Raw genomic sequence first — 17,520 nt, forward strand, 5'->3', positions numbered from 1 at the left:
AAGCTGGAAAGAACCCAGATGTCCCTCGACAGAGGAATGGATACAGAAATGTGGTACATTTTCACAATGGAGTACTACTCAGCTTTAAAAACAATGAATTTAGGAAATTCTTAGGCAAATGGATGTATCGGGAGGATATCATCCTGAGTAAGGTAACTGAATCACAAGAGAAGTCAGTTGATATGCACTCATTGATATGTGGATATTAGCCCAGAAACCTAGAATACCCAAGATACAATTTCCAAAACACAAGAAAATCAAGAAGGAAGACTAACACGTGGATACTTCATTCCTCCCTAAAATAGGGAATAAAATACCCATGGAAGGAATTGCAGAGACAAAGTTTGAAGCTAAGTTGAAAGGATGGACCATCCAGAGACTGCCCCACCCTGTGGTCTATCCCATAATCAGCCACCAAACGCAGACACTATTGTATATGCCAGCAAGATTTTGCTGAAAGCACCCTGATATAGCTGTCCCCTGTGAGGCTATGCNAGTGCCTGGCAAATACAGATGTGGATGCTCACAGTCATCTATAGGAAGGAACACAGGGCCCCCAATGGAGGAGCTAGAGAAATTACCCAAGGAGCTAAAGGGGTCTGCAACACTATAGTTGGAACAACAATATGAACTAATCAGACCCCCAGAGCTCGTGTCTCTAGCTGCATATGTAGCAGAAGGTGGCCTAGTCGGCCATCATTGGAAAGAGAGGCCCCTTGATCTTGCACACTTTATATGCCCCATACAGGGGAACACCAGGGCCAAGAAGTGGGAGTGAGTGAGTAGGGGAGCAGGGTGGGGGGAGGGTATAGGGGACTTTTGGGATGGCATTTGAAATGTAAATGAAGAAAATATCTAATAAAATAATTAAAAAAAAAACAAAAAAAGAAGTTGGAGAGTTCTCCTACTAATAATTTAATAGTATACCTGAAAGACCTAGGGAAAAAAAAGGAAACACACCCAAGAGGAGTAGGTAGAAGAAAGTAATAAAAATCAAGGCTATGATAAAACAATTAGAAACAAAGAGTGCAATACAAAAAAATCAATGAAACCAAGAGCTGTTTCTTTGAGAAAATCAACAAGATAGACAAACCCTTAGCCAAACTGACAGAAGGGCAGAGAGACAGTGCCAAAATTATTAAATTCAGAAATGAAAAGAGACATAACAATGGACACGGAAGAAGTTCAAAGAACCATTAGGTCTTACTTCGAAAGCCTAGATTCTATAAAACTGGAAAATCTAAATGACATGAATGATTTTCTAGACAAATATTAATTACCAAAACTAAATCAAGATCAAGTTTTTGCCCATTTAATGTAAATCATGTATGTGATGTGGAGAGACTCATGTCCATGAGTGCATGAGGATAACAGAGGGCAATGTAAACAAAATAACTGGATTCAGAGGCAGTTGTGAGCCTCGTAACCAAATTCCCTTAATTTCCAAACTATATCTCCAACCCCAAACACGAAACATTCGAAAATATTTCTATTCATATTAAAGGTAAAGATGCTAATAAATACCATGGGAGATCTAGGATTACAGACCCTGACTTTGTCTTCATTTTCTGAAAGTCAGAACATCTCTTATTGTCTCTGCCTTCCAATTGAGCAAATTAATGTCATGTATCACCATGCCTGGCTGGATTATTATGTTGTTATTAAAAAGAAATTACTTAAGAAAACACTTCAACCATATTGTTTTGTGCCTAAGATTCACTCTTTGATTGGTATCGAATTTGGCAAAAAGTTACAGCTTGGTTTCTGTTGCTGTGCTAAAACACTAAAAAAAAAAAAAAAAAAAAAAAAAAAAAGGAATTTTAGGGTTCCTTTGGCTTCATGGGTGTAGTCTGGCATAGAGAAAACCTAGGTAGGAACTAAAGGAGAACATGGAGGAATACAAATTGCTGGCTTGCCCAGCATGATTTTCTATACTGCCCAGGGCTGACAGGCTAAGGTTAGCACTGCCCACATTGGGATGGGTTCTGCTACATTGATCAGTAATCAAGGAAACAGCCTAAAGCCATGTTTTCATTCCCTCCTCTCAAGTGACTCTAACTTGTATCAAGGTGATAAAAACTAACCAGCACAATATTTTGCATGTGTCTTACCAAATGAACCTGTGAGAGGCAGGTACATGATGTTCAGTTCACAAAGAAGAGATTAAAGGTAAAAAATTAAATTAAATGTAAAAAAATAACTTCGATGAAAAAGACCTTAACAAATAAGTGAAGGATTTGAAAATACATGTGCCCCCTGTAAAAGTTCATCAAAAGTTGACCTTTGCTGAGGATGTGCTTGGTAACAAGTACAAATTCTCCATAAAGGTATTCAACACAGAATTCCACCAGACCAACACACTTATTACCTCATAGCTAGGAAAGTGTGACAGCAGGCAAAAAATGGAGATTACATGTTGTATATCTCAAGTGTAGTGATCCTTTAATGTATCTCCTGGTACTACCAAGTCTTTGGTTAAAGATATTTTTGTTTTCTTTCCTCAATTTTTTTTCCAGTGATGTAACATGAATATAGAGTACATCAATGATAATCATATTTTAAGTTCATGATAACAAAAGAATGTTCCTTTACAGAAATTGCCATGTATTCTAAATTTATAATGTGTTTGCAGTTGTTCATGTCTCCTTGTTAATACTAGGATACTGTATGACTTGATAATGTACAGATCCTATGAATGCTGAGAAATCTCTTTGAGGTCATATGATTATCAGTCCTTTTGTGTCTTAATGATACTCTTTTGTTGAAGTCACCCAATACCTCTGCCACTTATACTTTTTGGCATGTTTTTCCATACAGATTCCTGAACCCTGAGTGCTGTTTTTGTTCTATATAAACCGGTAATAAGAAGATAGTCCTAAAGACAAACCTTACTTATGTCATCAAATATGGAAAATTTGTGCTGGTCCCCATCTAGAAGTTTTAACTCTAATGATTAGAATTCAAGTTGCTAGAAATTACACTATATGCTTCCAGAGGAAAAGGTAAAGGGAATTAAGATGACTGTAACCTTTTGCAAAATTTTCCCTCATCCAAGTTACACAGAAACATGAAGAAGATGGTGGGAAAGATCTTGAGAGTCAAAGATTGAGGGAATTGACTGGGAATACAAATATTCTAGAAAGGGAATGGGTAGACCAAAAAGTCATATGAATATGGCTCAAAGATACAGTCAGAGGAAGGATCACCATAGTATGCATGCTAGTATAAAAGGAAGAAAGGTCACAAAGCTTATAGTCTACACAGTCATTTACAGGGAACTGTAAATATGGGAATGAGACAGGTTGTCATTGCAAGAGAAGGGAACAAAGATTAGCCATGTAGTAACAAATAATGAGCAATCAGAACATGAATGTATGTAGTTTTACATGATCTACAGTTTATATTTCAAATGTATATGTATATACAAATACATAGATTCACTAAGTAATAATTAATGATACAAGAGTCATGTGCATTTTAGAAGTTCAGGGTTACAAGTGGTGTGTTGGAATCGGGAAATATAAAGAAAAAACAATTAAAATACACTCTCAAAAATAAGCTACCAAATAACAGTTAAAAAGAAAGCAACAAACAATACTCTGAGAAAAAATTCACACTGTCCTTCAACAACTGATATTCAGAAATAGTAATGTGTATGTGTTTTTATGTGTCATTTGTGTGTGTAATATTAAACTGAATAATCTATAGTTACTAATATTTTAACAAACTTATAGTGAGATTCTTCATTTAGAGTGATATATGTTCACAAACTTCACTGACCTAAATGTGATATAGGTATTTGTATTACATTATTTTCACTACCAATTTTCCTCACCGAATGAAACATGTACATCGCATAATAAAATGGTGTGTTTTCACTTAAAGTTCAAGAGCCTTATATACCAGGCACAATCTGAACCCCAAACTCTTTTAAATATACTATACACTTAGTAGTATGTTATCTGATATTATGAATATCTTCATAGAACATGGTAAATTTTTCCAATATCCCGGGCTTCTGTGTTGGCCTTCAACAATATGCAGTGCTATAGCTAAGCCCAATAAGCTAATAACATTCAATCTTGTTTCTCTTTTCAAATCATAACTTTATTGAATCGCTAATTGTGATATTCCAAATCCCAACCAATGAAATTTACCAGTTTGCTAATGTCTTAGATTTGTTGCTATAACAAAACACCATGGTCAAAAGGAATATATGGGAAAGTGTTATTTCTTTATGTACCTTGGTCACAGTTAATTGAAAGAAGCCAAGACAAGAACATGGATGCAGGAACTCAGTCAAAGTCCATGGAATAATTCTGATTACTGGCTTCATGTCCATCCTATCTACAGTCTTCTTTCATATACCTCCTAGAAAAACTTTCTTAGAGGTGCTACTGTCTACATTCAGTAGGGTCACCATATATTAATCATTAATTAAGTACATGGCTTACACACAAAAACCACAGGTGAAAATGATGGTATCCATTCATCAATTGAGATTCCCAGATCTCAACATACTCAGGTTTGTTTACTTATGAATAAAACCATTTTCCACCAAACTGTGGTAATTAGTATAACAATGGAAAGTGCTATCCTGTTTGTAAGTTCAAATTTGTATGTTACTAAAAATGTTTATATGATTAAGCACTACTTTTTTAGGACAAAGAAAAAGATATGTTGAATATCATCTAACATTTTCATACTATGAACGTTTCAATAAAGCAATTTATCTTTGTATTTCTGTATAAAATTTGAGTCTGGTCTAACTAAAATAACATAACACTTTGGGACAAAGATACACCCTAGCAACCCTGCACTAGAAGCCAAGATGGAAAAGACCTCCACAACCACCATGACCTTCCCCCTGGTGCTGTGGTAGACTGGGAGGAAGGTGATCCAGACACTGCAGAACACCAGCATGCTGAAAGTTAGGAACTTGGCTTCATTGAATCTGTCAGGAAGGTTCCTAGCCAGGAAAGCTACAGTGAAGCTCCCCAGAGCCAAGGAACCCAAGTATCCCAGGACTAAGTGGAAGGCAATGACAGAGCCTTTGTTGCAAAGAATGACAGTCTTCCCATGTTCAGACTGTATATCTCTGTCAATAAAGGGAGGAGATGTTAACAACCAGATTCCACAGAGAACAAGTTGGATTAGGGTACAAATGGGAATGACCAACTTAGGTGCCCCTGTCATCATCATCCCTCTCATCCTTCTTCCCGGAGTAGTGAGCTTGAAAGCCATGACCACAGTTATTGTTTTGGCCAACACTGTAGAAACAGCCACAGTGAAAAATACTCCAAATGTGGTCTGCTGCAGGATGCAGTTGACCTGGTTGGGATGTCCAATGAAGAGCAATGAGCAGAGAAAGCAGAAGACTAGAGAGATGATCAGGATGTAGCTGACAATGCGGTTATTGGCCTTCACAATGGGAGTATCCTTGTACTTCACAAAAGTGACTAGTACTAGAATTGTGATAGCTGAGAAGGACAGTGCCATGCATCCTAGAGCCATCCCCAATGGATCTTCATAAGCCAGAAATGACACAGCTCTTTGGAGGCAATGGGTTTGCTCTAAGTTGGCATATTTATCATCTGGACATCTCACACACTGTTCCATATCTGCTGGCAAACAACAATAAACCCTTTTAAGATATCATAGTTACATAGTTAATAATTGGGGATTTGTATTATTCAGAGGATATATCAATAAATAATTTGGTTTTGAGCATCTGTTCCATTCCTTATTGCTCTAGGAACCACTAACCTAAGACTGTTCTCTATTAACCTATGCATTGTGGTGGAACAGATCACCATCCTAGGGAATGGAACATAAAAAAATTATTTACGAAATGAAAAAATATGATGAATAATAATATGCATAATCTCAGATTATTTAATTCCTCAACCTATAAATTCACTATTCACAGACAAGCGCAGTGTGCAAACATCGTTATTGATGTCAGTTGATGAAATGCATTATGTACTTTGTTTGCTTTGCTTGCTTTGTTTGGGCCCCTTTGTCTCTATTTACACATAGGAACCAGAACACACAATTCCTCATGCAAATACAGTTTACATAAAGGCATTTTTTTCATGCTTGGAGCTGTATGCCTCATAGACATATGTATGTCCCTCTCGTTGTGGTACAGTTTCTTTCATCACAGCTACACATTCCAACTTACATGGCATGAAGGTAATGGATGTTCACATTCATCCCTCTTTCCTTAGCTAGGCGGTGATTGATGATAAGCACTATCACAACTCTTGTTGCATTCTGGAAATTTTCACTCTTGTTCTAACTCTTTGACAGGAAACGCTTAACTCTTTAAGCCATCTAAGCGCTTAAAATATATTTCGTTAAACTACAACTGTTACTCTGAGCATCTGGTCTTTGTCAGGGACTAAGTTGGGTGATGGAGGCTAAGATTATAGACTGATCAGGTAGTCAAGTTTCTTTGTACAACGAATCAAAGAAAAATAAACACATGCATATATTATACCTAAAATATTACTTTTAAAAATCGTTACACATATATGTCCCTCTAAGCATTTTCTATGTAATATAAAATGAGTAACCAGCATGTTGTGAGAGAAACGCCTTGTTTGAGGAAGATATTGCAAGTTATTTGCTGAGTCCAAAAGAAGTTGACATTATTTAACTAATTAAGGTCTGACACATGGAGATTTTAAGTCTTCAGTTTGCATCTAGGCCATATCATATTTCTAGTTTGGAAAGAGAAGGTACACTAGTTCAGCAGTTTTTCTTTTGCATGCAAGCATGTACCTGTTTCATTGGTAACCTCATTTTCTGGGCACTGAACACAATCAAAGCAGCAGTCTGCTCTTTCTTTCTGATAAATTTTCCTGAATCCAGCAGTACATGTCACACTGCACATGGAGGAGGGTACCTGAGGCAATGCATAGACATTATATAATGTGTGTGTGAGTGTGCTTGTGTAGTTCATGTATGCATCATATGAATAATAATGCATAGATTGATATATGGGACATTAATAGATATGGCTATACATATTCCTCTGATAACCAGTATAACTTATAAATTTCAGCCACATTATTATTTGTATTACCCTGCAATGCACTAAATGTCACACAATATTTGCTACATCATGTAATATTATATATGTAACATTCAGGTTGTAGCAATTTAAAATTTTTCCTTTCTAAACTGATTAATGCAAAAGGAATATTTATGTGGCATCAGTGGTTCTCTCATGATTTGTAAATTTAAAAAAGTGTACTGAGGTGTATGGAAAAAGGTAGGGTAAGTCAAGGAAGAGTTGTTTAATGAATATGACCAAAATATGTTATATAAGACTCTCATAAAAATTAATAAAGTTTTCCTAAGTGTAAAAGAAAACCTTGAACCACCATCCCTTCCCCTATTTCTACTGATTCTATGAGAGAGCCCCCCCTCCCACTCACTCCTGCTTCACTACCCTAGCATTCCCCTATGCTGGGACATCAAGCCTTCAGAGGACCAGGGGACTCCCCGCCTACTGATGTCAGATAAGGCAACCCTCCACAGAAGAGAAGAAACCAGGAAATGGAATAATATTTGAAATGTAAATAAATAAAAAAATACAAAATACATATATATAAAAAGTAAAAACCTTGAATCTAGAGATAGATTTATGTTAATGAATACATGCTATTTTTAATCAGGCTATAAATATATTCATACAGAATCAGAAAAATTCCATGCTTTATATGTAGTATTCCTGTATTGTGGGTGAATAGGCATGTGGGTGCTATTGAACATGGACTCCAGAGGCCTTTGATACAATTATGACCAGATTTACATTAAGTTGAGAGATTTTGGTGATTGCAACATTTGTGAATGGTCTTTTGCAAGAGTAGCAATTGGTCTTAACCACAAAGCTATTACTTCAGTGCCTGATATTTTAAATTTTAGATATCCTGAAAAAAAAAATGTGGTGTACCCACTGATGTTCCTCCTGTGGCCCATTCCAAATCTTCAGATATATGAAGTTGTTGACTCCGTGGGACACAAGGAACATAGCTTCCTATTTTCACTTTTAATCCAAGGCCTTGTGGAAAATTCCAAATAATGAAAATGACATACTCTGCACACTGATATTCCCTATGCGTCATGTTCACCAGTTCTCCAACAGGGTTAGTAAATACCCTCGTTTTCAGCAAGGGAGCCACCTAAAAGAGATGCATGCATACATATGTATATCAATAAAGGGAATGCAAAATTGATAATTTCCCTTAATTTCTTAATAACTTTCAGAAAAAACATTTGTATTGAAATAATCCCATGTAGTAAAATACAATATAGCTCATTGATAATTGAAATTGTATATATTTCATATTAATATTTGATGATAAAATGTGCTAGAAAAAATGATTAACAGATAACAAGTAACATGGTATGTGTTTGTGTGTGTGTATGTGTGTGTGTGTGTGTGTGTGTGTGTGTGAAGTTTGTCAAAAATACATTTTAATAAATGAAGCCATGTATGCGGAAATGAAGGGGAAGTCTAAATGTATGGAAATTGTGAAAATAAAAAATATTTCTGGGTCTTTCATGTACATGCAGTATACACATTAAACAAACATAAACTCAATAAAATGTACAACCTTAATCATTTATTTTTTTGTAAATTGTTAATTTAAATGAATATTAAACACAGCACATGTATTAAGTTTTGAGAAATTATTCTTTAGAAAAGTATTCTAGTCCATTCATCACTTAAGAATTTTCTGATGAAGCTCTTGGATATTATTTTAAATTTTGAACTCTTTTGGTGAAATGTTGAGACATCTTTTCAAAAAACTAACTAACTGATACTCATAAAAAATGTTTTGTCTCCTATTAAATGTTATCTTTGGCATGATATTCATCTACGTAAAAGATTCATTAGGTAGGTTTGCCGTGTGCGAATAGTTCCACTGAGAGAATAATCTCTAACAAATGTTCAGTTGTTTCTTTGGGTCCATTTAAAAGATCACATTGATACATCTAAGCATAATGAAATGTAAGAAACTTTACCTGCTGACATTCAGTGTAGTCTCTTTTGTCTTCTGCCATTTCTTGAGACTCTACTTCTTGAAGAATGTGTTCGTGATAGGTGTGGGCCGCAGCATAAACAGCATTATACAAATTGTAACCTTCATCACTCAGGGCCATGTCACATTTGTGCAGTGCTGTCCATTCCAATGTGTTTTTGAATGTGAAATAATCCATTTTAATGCTGTTCTTAGAGACTGAACAATTAAAATAATTCCACCCCAGTACTGACTCAGAAATGTTTATTGGGTATTTGGAAGTGTTCATTGTTTGCATAAAATCCCTAAGTTTATCAATCTCACCTTTGTGGTGTGCAAAAGTTACAGTACCATGGAAGAGATCAAGGCTGAAATCTTTTTTATTTGTGATGACATCCCATTGTGAGGTTGTGATCCAGATCCTCTGAGCACCTAAATCTAACCATCTTCTAAAACTAATTTCTAGTGTAGAGTTCATTTCACCATAAATGATAACAACCTTTGCTGAAGATGTCATAATTTGTTTATCATATATGTTACCCCTTGTCATGTATATCTTCATGGTTTCTGGGATCACATTCACAAAAGCTAAACAAATACCATGCCTTTGGCTTTCTTCTCTTAAATCTGAGTGAAGCTGAATACCCTGGTCATCATCTGAGACAACCAGTCCTATCCAAGTCCATCTAAAATGAAGCATCAAGGAGACCATGCCATGGGATAAATATGTGTCCTTGGTGGCTACCTGATGGACATTGGGAAAACGGTCATGGTCACTCAGGTTAGGATTAAATGGTCCAAAGAAAANCTAAAGGATGTAGAAGAGAGGATGAAACATCCACATGAGGAATATGATTATTAGGATGTTTGGAATTACATATAAAAGTAATGCTACTCACCTTTCAGAACTCCTTTTAAGGATAGTAAGAATATACTATAAATATCATGTATTATTCCTATTAGATTCTAGACTAATAGAATGTGTGTATGTGTGTGGCAGCACACTCATAAATGCATGCTGACCAACTTTTCTTGTAGGCACCTGTAAATGGAATTTAATGCTGTTAACTCATTCAGTGTCACACAATCTTACCTTTGGTGTCCAAGAATTAATTGCCAGTTTTAAGGATGTTTTCCATAATGGTCCTGTAAGGTCTATTCCACATGAATCATCTACTTCACAGACATAATTAACATAAAACTTATCGTCATTTGTATATAGTATATCCAGAATTCCCAGTGAATTTTGACAGTCACCAGCAATGAGAGAGAACATCAAAGACACGTTTGGTAAAAGATCAGGATTCTTGTTGATCTCATCAATAGCAAAAAACATTACCAGAACAAACTCGTATTCACTTGCTGGTATTCTAAAACAAGGCATAGTGATGATTAAGGGAGGTGTTTTAAATATAAAATTTCATTGCAGTAAAGTTTGTTGTATGAGACATGCTAAATTTCCGTCTAAATATCTTGAAATTAGCCTCATATATTAGAGATCTTTAGAACTGAACACAATTTAAGAATTCATAGACATGAGGCACTATTATATGATAAATTTGGTATTCATGAAAATCAATAAAGTTTGTTTTATCTCTCAATGCCATCCTTGAAATAGATTACACTCCTATTGAGTAAGACTGCTATAAAATAACCTTGGAGTTATAATTCCACAGATACATGAAAAAGCATGACTTAAACCACATATGAAGTACATAACAGATTCTCCTTAATTTTTTTATTATTTAAGTGCAATTTATCCATGAAACATCTTAATAATATTAATTATTTTGAGAATCAAATAACACATCTAAATTTCATTCAACTTTTATATTCATATCCTTTTGTACCTAAAAATATCATTAATGTGTATTTAATACTATTCATTACTGAGGATCTTATGTCTAATATTGAGTACTAAATGTTTTCAAACCATACAAAAAATTCTTTGGGAATTAAACATAGTAAAGCAGCACAAAAATTTAAAAAGTGAATCATTAAGGGATACATTCAAAAGCCCTTATATGATACCACCTGGCATAATGCAAGAGTTCTCAAAACACATTATATAACTGTGTAGATTGTGTAACAATGAGTTTACCTAAAAAAGATTATCAGTGTTTCTAGGAGAGAAATTATTTAATCAATACGAATATTTTACATATCTCCAAATAGCAAAAACTCTTGAAGCTAAACATTAAGAAAATGCTAATTTCATTCACAGTAAGAAAATTATGAATAATATTTCCATGATGTTTGTAGAACCCGCTTTTAATATTTTCAACTATTAATACCATCAAAAAGAATAATAATTTAAAGTTAATAATGTTAACTTTTTAGTGTGTTGTTACTATGTCAATTTTGTAAAAAAAAGTTATCAGATTTCTTTTAACACCTCCGTCTTCCTAATTCTTTGAGATCCTTTAAATGATATCTGAGCACAGAGATCTTCTCTGCATATGAAATGTGTTCATCTGCCAGGCACGATTGGCAGTTCATCTGTTACTGTTAGCTCTTACCTCTCATCAGGAATAAAAACACCAAACATGCTCTAGTGCTGAAATTTGCATTTTTCAATTGAGTGTTGGGCGCTAAGTTTTTCTTCTAATCCATAAAAGTGTATGACACATTTCATATATTTATAATTTTAAAACTTATTATGGTTTATAAAATTGTCACCAATGACAATTTCCACTACTTTTCCAATGAGGTGTAGGAAAATGCAGAATATATCAGAAATAAAATTCCTACTCACCTAATACAGAAGAAGAAGAATGTGAAACAACCATCACTATCAAGGTGTACAGTGCACTGTGGCTACCAATAGAAAAATGTATTCTTTAATCCCAAAGACATGAAAATTAAATAAGAGATGGAATGAGAGTCAGAGGCATAAAAGCACAGGAAACCTTGGCTTGTGAAAGAAAGAAGTCCCAGGCACATTGACTAGCCTAAGCTGAGTGATTTCAACACTACTTCGCTCATAAACTACAGCCACAAATGATAACATTTCACAGAATCCAGACTATCTCATTGTACAGCATTGTGAACTGGAGATCAATATATTAAAACTAAACTAAACTGTGACACATTTGAAAGTATTAAAATAGTGATTGATGTAATAATTAATTTTCAGTGGTTCCTAAAGTTACAGAGGGATGAACAGGACAGAACCCACAGTTTGTGTACACAGCTAAATATTTCTAATTATTGACACTGACACAGGAAATAAAGTTAATGACTTACCTAAAATCTAACTCTGCATTATAAAAATCGTCCTCAACAGGTATCTTCCTTGTCGAAAGGTAAAAACCACACTCACTTTGCAAATCTCTATCATTATATTCACTATTTTTTATCCTCCAAAAGCAAACGGGATCTGTCAAACAGCACAAGATGAGAGAAAACTTCAGAAGCAAAAGTGAAATAGTTAAAGCACACATTTTCTTCATGTGTACTAGAACCTAAGATGGAGCAGTTGTGAAATCCGTTTCTTATGGAGACAAATATCACACACATATTTACACCTATGTGTCTGTTTTAAGGCTACTGCTGTCTGGAGATCCACTTAATCATATTCAACAGTTCCTTTCCACTTATCCTATGTAATGCTCCCTGGATACATAGGGAAAATTCTGGCCTCAAGCTCTACATCTGAGGTCTGAAAATTTTTGATCAACACATCTCTGAAAACATGTTTTGGACATCATCGTTTCCATACCCAGGTGGCATGATTTCATTTATGTGTACTGCATAAATCCCAGGGACAATCTTCTCCTGTACACCTTGGAACAGACCATGTGTCAACAGCCATATGTATGAAAACAATGGATTTCATCAGTACTTCCGTGATAAGACAAGAGTTGAGAAGGTCGTAAATGTTACGTATCATTCAAACTTTAAGTTTAATCATGGAACATTATGTCTTCCATCATCTAGTGTAGGGAAGGGCAGTCTCACATGAAACATGGAGACAGGAGTTGAACTTTCTCTGTGTTGTTCATGTACTATTGTATGCTAGTCATGTTTACAAAATCTCCTCAAATTTCCTGTTATTCCTGTCATTTTGAGAATATGTCATTATGCAAAATCCAAAAATGCCTGGAATTATAAGGATTCAACACCCAACCTGTGTAATATCAGTACCTTTCCAGACATTCACTGAGTTATTATGCTGATCTCTTGCCTGATAATCAGTGCCTGGTAGACAGTGCCATTTGGTGAAACATTTCTTTGCTTGATGTTTGTTCACACCTCATTAAGAAGTTTGAGAACAATTTCATATATGATGCTCAAAGGAAAGAATTTAGGTGTCATTTATGAGAGAGAATTTTATTGCTAATGTTAGTATATACCTTGTATTTTTCGTTCATGTTTAGTTGGTATTTGTTTTGAAATAGTGCTGTCTTGGATTACATTGCAACAACACAAATGTATGTCTGTTAAGCTAATTTATGTGACTTGGTTAGATTACAGTGAGTGACACAGATGGAGCATTAAATTTGATTTGTAATTTTTTGAACTACCTTATATTTCTGCTATAATATCCACACTGAGGTAAGTGGAGTCTTTCACTCCATTTTTGGAATGGTTGGTATGTCACTGGCTTATAATAAAATCTTGCAATGGAGGCTATTGTACTATCTTAGTTACTATGAATACACAATTGTTTCATACATTTGTTGAATTATGAGTTTTTCAGTCTAAATTTTTTCAGTACTTTTGCATACCTATAGTTGGGGTCTTGATAAATTGAGTGTCTTGTTGTGATATCCTACAGTTTTTGTATACTAGATGGTAATACCATGTCAAATGAACTAGGAATGTGCATGGGAGCTGACTCTTCAATCCATTGTGACTGCTATTGAACTACTATCCAGGGCTCTGGCAGTGTTTTGGAAGTTATTTGCTGAACATGAGCCTTGGACTGGGCTCCATACCATACTCATCATATCAAGACTACAGGTCAAACATTCAGTTCCTTCAATAATCTTGAATTTGCTTTTGCCAAGATTTAGAGGTGAGGCTCCATATGGTATTCTACAAAGACATCCTCCATGTTGCTTGGAACACAAATAGTGTTTCTTGAAATGTCTTTTCTTTTTGCCTAAAGCTCATATTATTGACATGGCTTGGGGAAAAGAGTGCACACCACACACCACCACATCCTTCCTGATTATCAAGGAAATCTTTGGTTTCTTTATTCCTTTAAGTTATTCTGATGGATGGCAATCCTAAGATATTCACTACAGTACTTTATGGGTATATACAATAAAATTGTCTTCCATGTTTCACAGATAATATTCCATGACTTCCTTCCAGTTTGTTGTCTCTTTATTTCTTGTTGGAATCAGATATCCAATCCCATGTTGTGCCATGTGGAATATGTGATAGCCTCTACCCATTTTCATTTCATAGAATAATCTTACAAGTATTGGTGGTATATCTTCATTAAATGTTTGATATCATTTATTATAAAAGCCTTCTTGTCCTGTTTGTTTCCCATTAATCAGATACTGAATTTTGTTTCTTCAATCACTTGAAACAAGGTTTGATACATCACAGAAGTATGCTTTATTCAAAGCATTGAAGCAGTTTTTATTATCTGCACTAATCACTCTACATGGACTTCCTTTTTCATGAATAAGATATGCAATAGCAAACATCTTATTCATTAACCATAGATATTTGCCAGACAATTTGATGTTCATTGTACATCCATGCACCAATAAACATAACTTCACTTTTTTCACTACAAAGAATATCTCAGTCAATCATAATTGCCATGATTTATGTAGAAAATTCCAGTTAATCTACTGAAACTAAATCTGATTGGTTAAAGCTTTATTACAAAGAGGATTTTTAGCACAAAACATCATAATTGGCATGACATATTACTATAGTAACTCTCAAAGTACATAGCCACACAGGTTTACTGATGATGATTCTTCCAAGTTGTTACCTTAAAATCTCTAAACCATAACATTCAGCTTACAATAAAGAGTCCTATGTTCCATTCCAAGCTTCATTGTCACATATAATGAATGATACTAATATGGAACATCAAAAAATAATTTTAATATTCTATATGAATTTTACACCTGAAGGACCTCTACCATCTGAACTTATGCAAGCCGGGTGTACTTCCCACCTCTAACAGCCTACCTGTCTAACAGGAGGTCTTCCATAACTAGGAACACATGTGAAACCCTTGGCTAAATACCCACACCATTTGGTACTCCAACAGAGATTAGCACATGTGGTTTCTATCAAGTTCTTCCTGAGTTCCATTGTCCTTCCAGTCTGCACATCCAACTGAAAGTATGGCAGATCAATATGCCTTCACCAGAACCCAAAGCCAATCTGGCTCCCAGGAGGTCTACCTTAACCAGAGATACAGAGATACATGATGGTTGCACTAAGCAGGGACACTGAAGGCCTGCCCTAACCAGAGACAGCACTGTTGGACTCCCAGTAGGCTTGCTTGAAGCCAGGTCACATGGCTCTACTTGTCTCCAAAGAGGCCTGCTCCAGACTGAGACACCCAGGTAAGTTAACAACAAAAATGACCAGATGGTGAAAGAAAAATGCAAGAACATAACCAACAGATGCCAATGTAATTTGTTATTATCAGAATCCACTTCCCCTACCCTGGATACCCAAACACACCTGAAGACCAAGATTCTGACCTACAATAGGAACTCATGAAGATGACAAATGCCTTTAATGAGGATAAAAATATCTTTAAAGAAATATAGAAAACCACAGGCAAACAGGTAGAAGCTCTTATAGAGGAAACAAACAAATCACTTGGAGAAATATAAGAAAATACAATTTAAAAGGTGATGAATTGGAACAAAACGGACCGAGACCTAAAAATAGAAACTGAAAAAATAAAGAAATCACTTTTCTGGACCTTCATCAGACTCTTACAGGTTAGCTTCCCTTGTCCTGCCCATCTTCCCTGATCTCAACATAAGAAAAGAGAAGATTGCCAACTTGCCTCTTATTTATTCAATATAGTACTAGAAGTTCTGGTCAGAGTGTCAGACAACTAAAGGGGATCAAGGGGATACAAATCAGAAAAGAAGAAGTCAAACAATTGCTATTGACAGATGCTATAATAGTATACTTAAGCAACCACAAAAATTCTACCAGAGAACTCCTACAGTTGACAAACAACTTTATCAATGTGCCTGGGTACAGAATTAACTCAAAGAAATCAGAAGCCCTCCTTTGTGCAAAAAAATATTCAGGGTGAAAAGAGCATTAGGGAAACAACACCCTTTATAATAGCTACGAATAATGTAAAATATCTTAGTGTAACTCTAACCAAGAAAGTGAAAGATCTTTATGACAAGAACTTCAAGTCCCTGATGAAAGAAATAGAAGATGATATCAGAAGGTGGAAAGATCTCCCATGCTCATGGATAGGTAGGATTAACAAAATGAAAAGGGCCATATTACCAAGAACAATCTACAGATTCAGTGCAATACCTATCAAAATTCCAACACAATTCTTTACAGATTTGGAAAGAGCAATTTTCACTTGCAAAGGGAAAAATAATGAACCTAAGATAACCAACACAATCTTGAATACTAAGGGATTCTGGGGAGGAATTGCCATGCCCTACCTCAAGCTGTACTACAAAGAAATAGGAATAAAATCTGCATGGCAGGTTGGTCAATGAAAAAGAATCAAAGACCCAAAAATAAACTAACAGACCTATGTACGATAGGCCATTTGCTTTTTCATAAAGTAGCCATGATAATACAATGGAAATGTAAAGCAACTTCAATAGATGTTGCTCTATGAACTGGATGTCTATAAATAGAACAGTAAAATGGATCCCTGTTTATCATAATGCACAAAACTCAAGTCTGAGTGGATAAAGGAACAAAAAAAAAAAAAAAAAAAAACAAAAAACCTAGGTGTACTAAATATACTAGAAGAAAAAATCTATGAATGCATTGGTGCAGGAGACCTGTACAGAAAACCAATTGCTCAGGCTCTGAGATCAACAATTGACAAATAGTATTTCATGAAACAGGAAAGATTCTGTAAGGCAAAAGGCATGATCAATAAGTCAAAACCAAAGCCTACGTATTGGGAAAGGATCTTCATCAAACCTACATCTAACAGCTAATATCCAAATTTTATTAAGAATTCAAAAATATAAAGACCATCAATGCAAGTATCCCATTAAAATGGAATACAGAAGAAATAAGTAATTGTTTTTAATGTAAAAAAAATGGGGTACAAAACTAAACAGAGAGTTCTAAACAGAGGAATCATGAACGGCCAATAAGTACTTAAGGAAATGTTTGAAGTTCATATTCATTAGGGAAACTCAAATAAAAAAAGACACTGAGGTTCCATCTTACAATCATCAGGTTTGCTAACATAAGAAATTCAAGACATACCACATGCTGGGGAAGATGCAGAGCAAGGTGAACAATCCTTCATTGCTGGAACTTGTACAAC

The 17,520-nt window shown here is 35.1% G+C and overlaps 1 protein-coding gene across 6 annotated transcripts; it reads right to left on the reverse strand.

Annotated features, from left to right (window-relative positions):
* Positions 1-2,655: 2,655 nt before the first annotated feature.
* Positions 2,656-12,487, reverse strand: LOC110314689 (vomeronasal type-2 receptor 116-like). Of its 6 annotated transcripts, XM_021188927.1 has the most exons (7): positions 12,282-12,487; positions 10,129-10,405; positions 9,040-9,843; positions 7,968-8,192; positions 6,787-6,910; positions 4,730-5,621; positions 2,656-2,680 (listed from the first exon to the last, which is right to left on the reverse strand). In XM_021188927.1, the coding sequence occupies exons 1-7, from the start codon at positions 12,485-12,487 to the stop codon at positions 2,656-2,658; spliced, it is 2,553 nt and encodes an 850-aa protein (XP_021044586.1). The 6 variants fall into 6 exon arrangements, with proteins under 6 accessions (XP_021044586.1, XP_021044587.1, XP_021044590.1 ...); XM_021188928.1 differs by lacking the exon at positions 2,656-2,680 and having other exon boundaries at positions 4,717-5,621; positions 6,787-6,917; positions 7,969-8,192; XM_021188931.1 differs by lacking the exon at positions 2,656-2,680 and having other exon boundaries at positions 4,717-5,621.
* Between the last annotated feature and the right edge of the window lie 5,033 nt (positions 12,488-17,520).

This window comes from Mus pahari, unplaced genomic scaffold, assembly GCF_900095145.1.
Source record: "Mus pahari unplaced genomic scaffold, PAHARI_EIJ_v1.1 scaffold_11690_1, whole genome shotgun sequence".
Classification (NCBI taxonomy): Eukaryota; Metazoa; Chordata; class Mammalia; order Rodentia; family Muridae; genus Mus; species Mus pahari.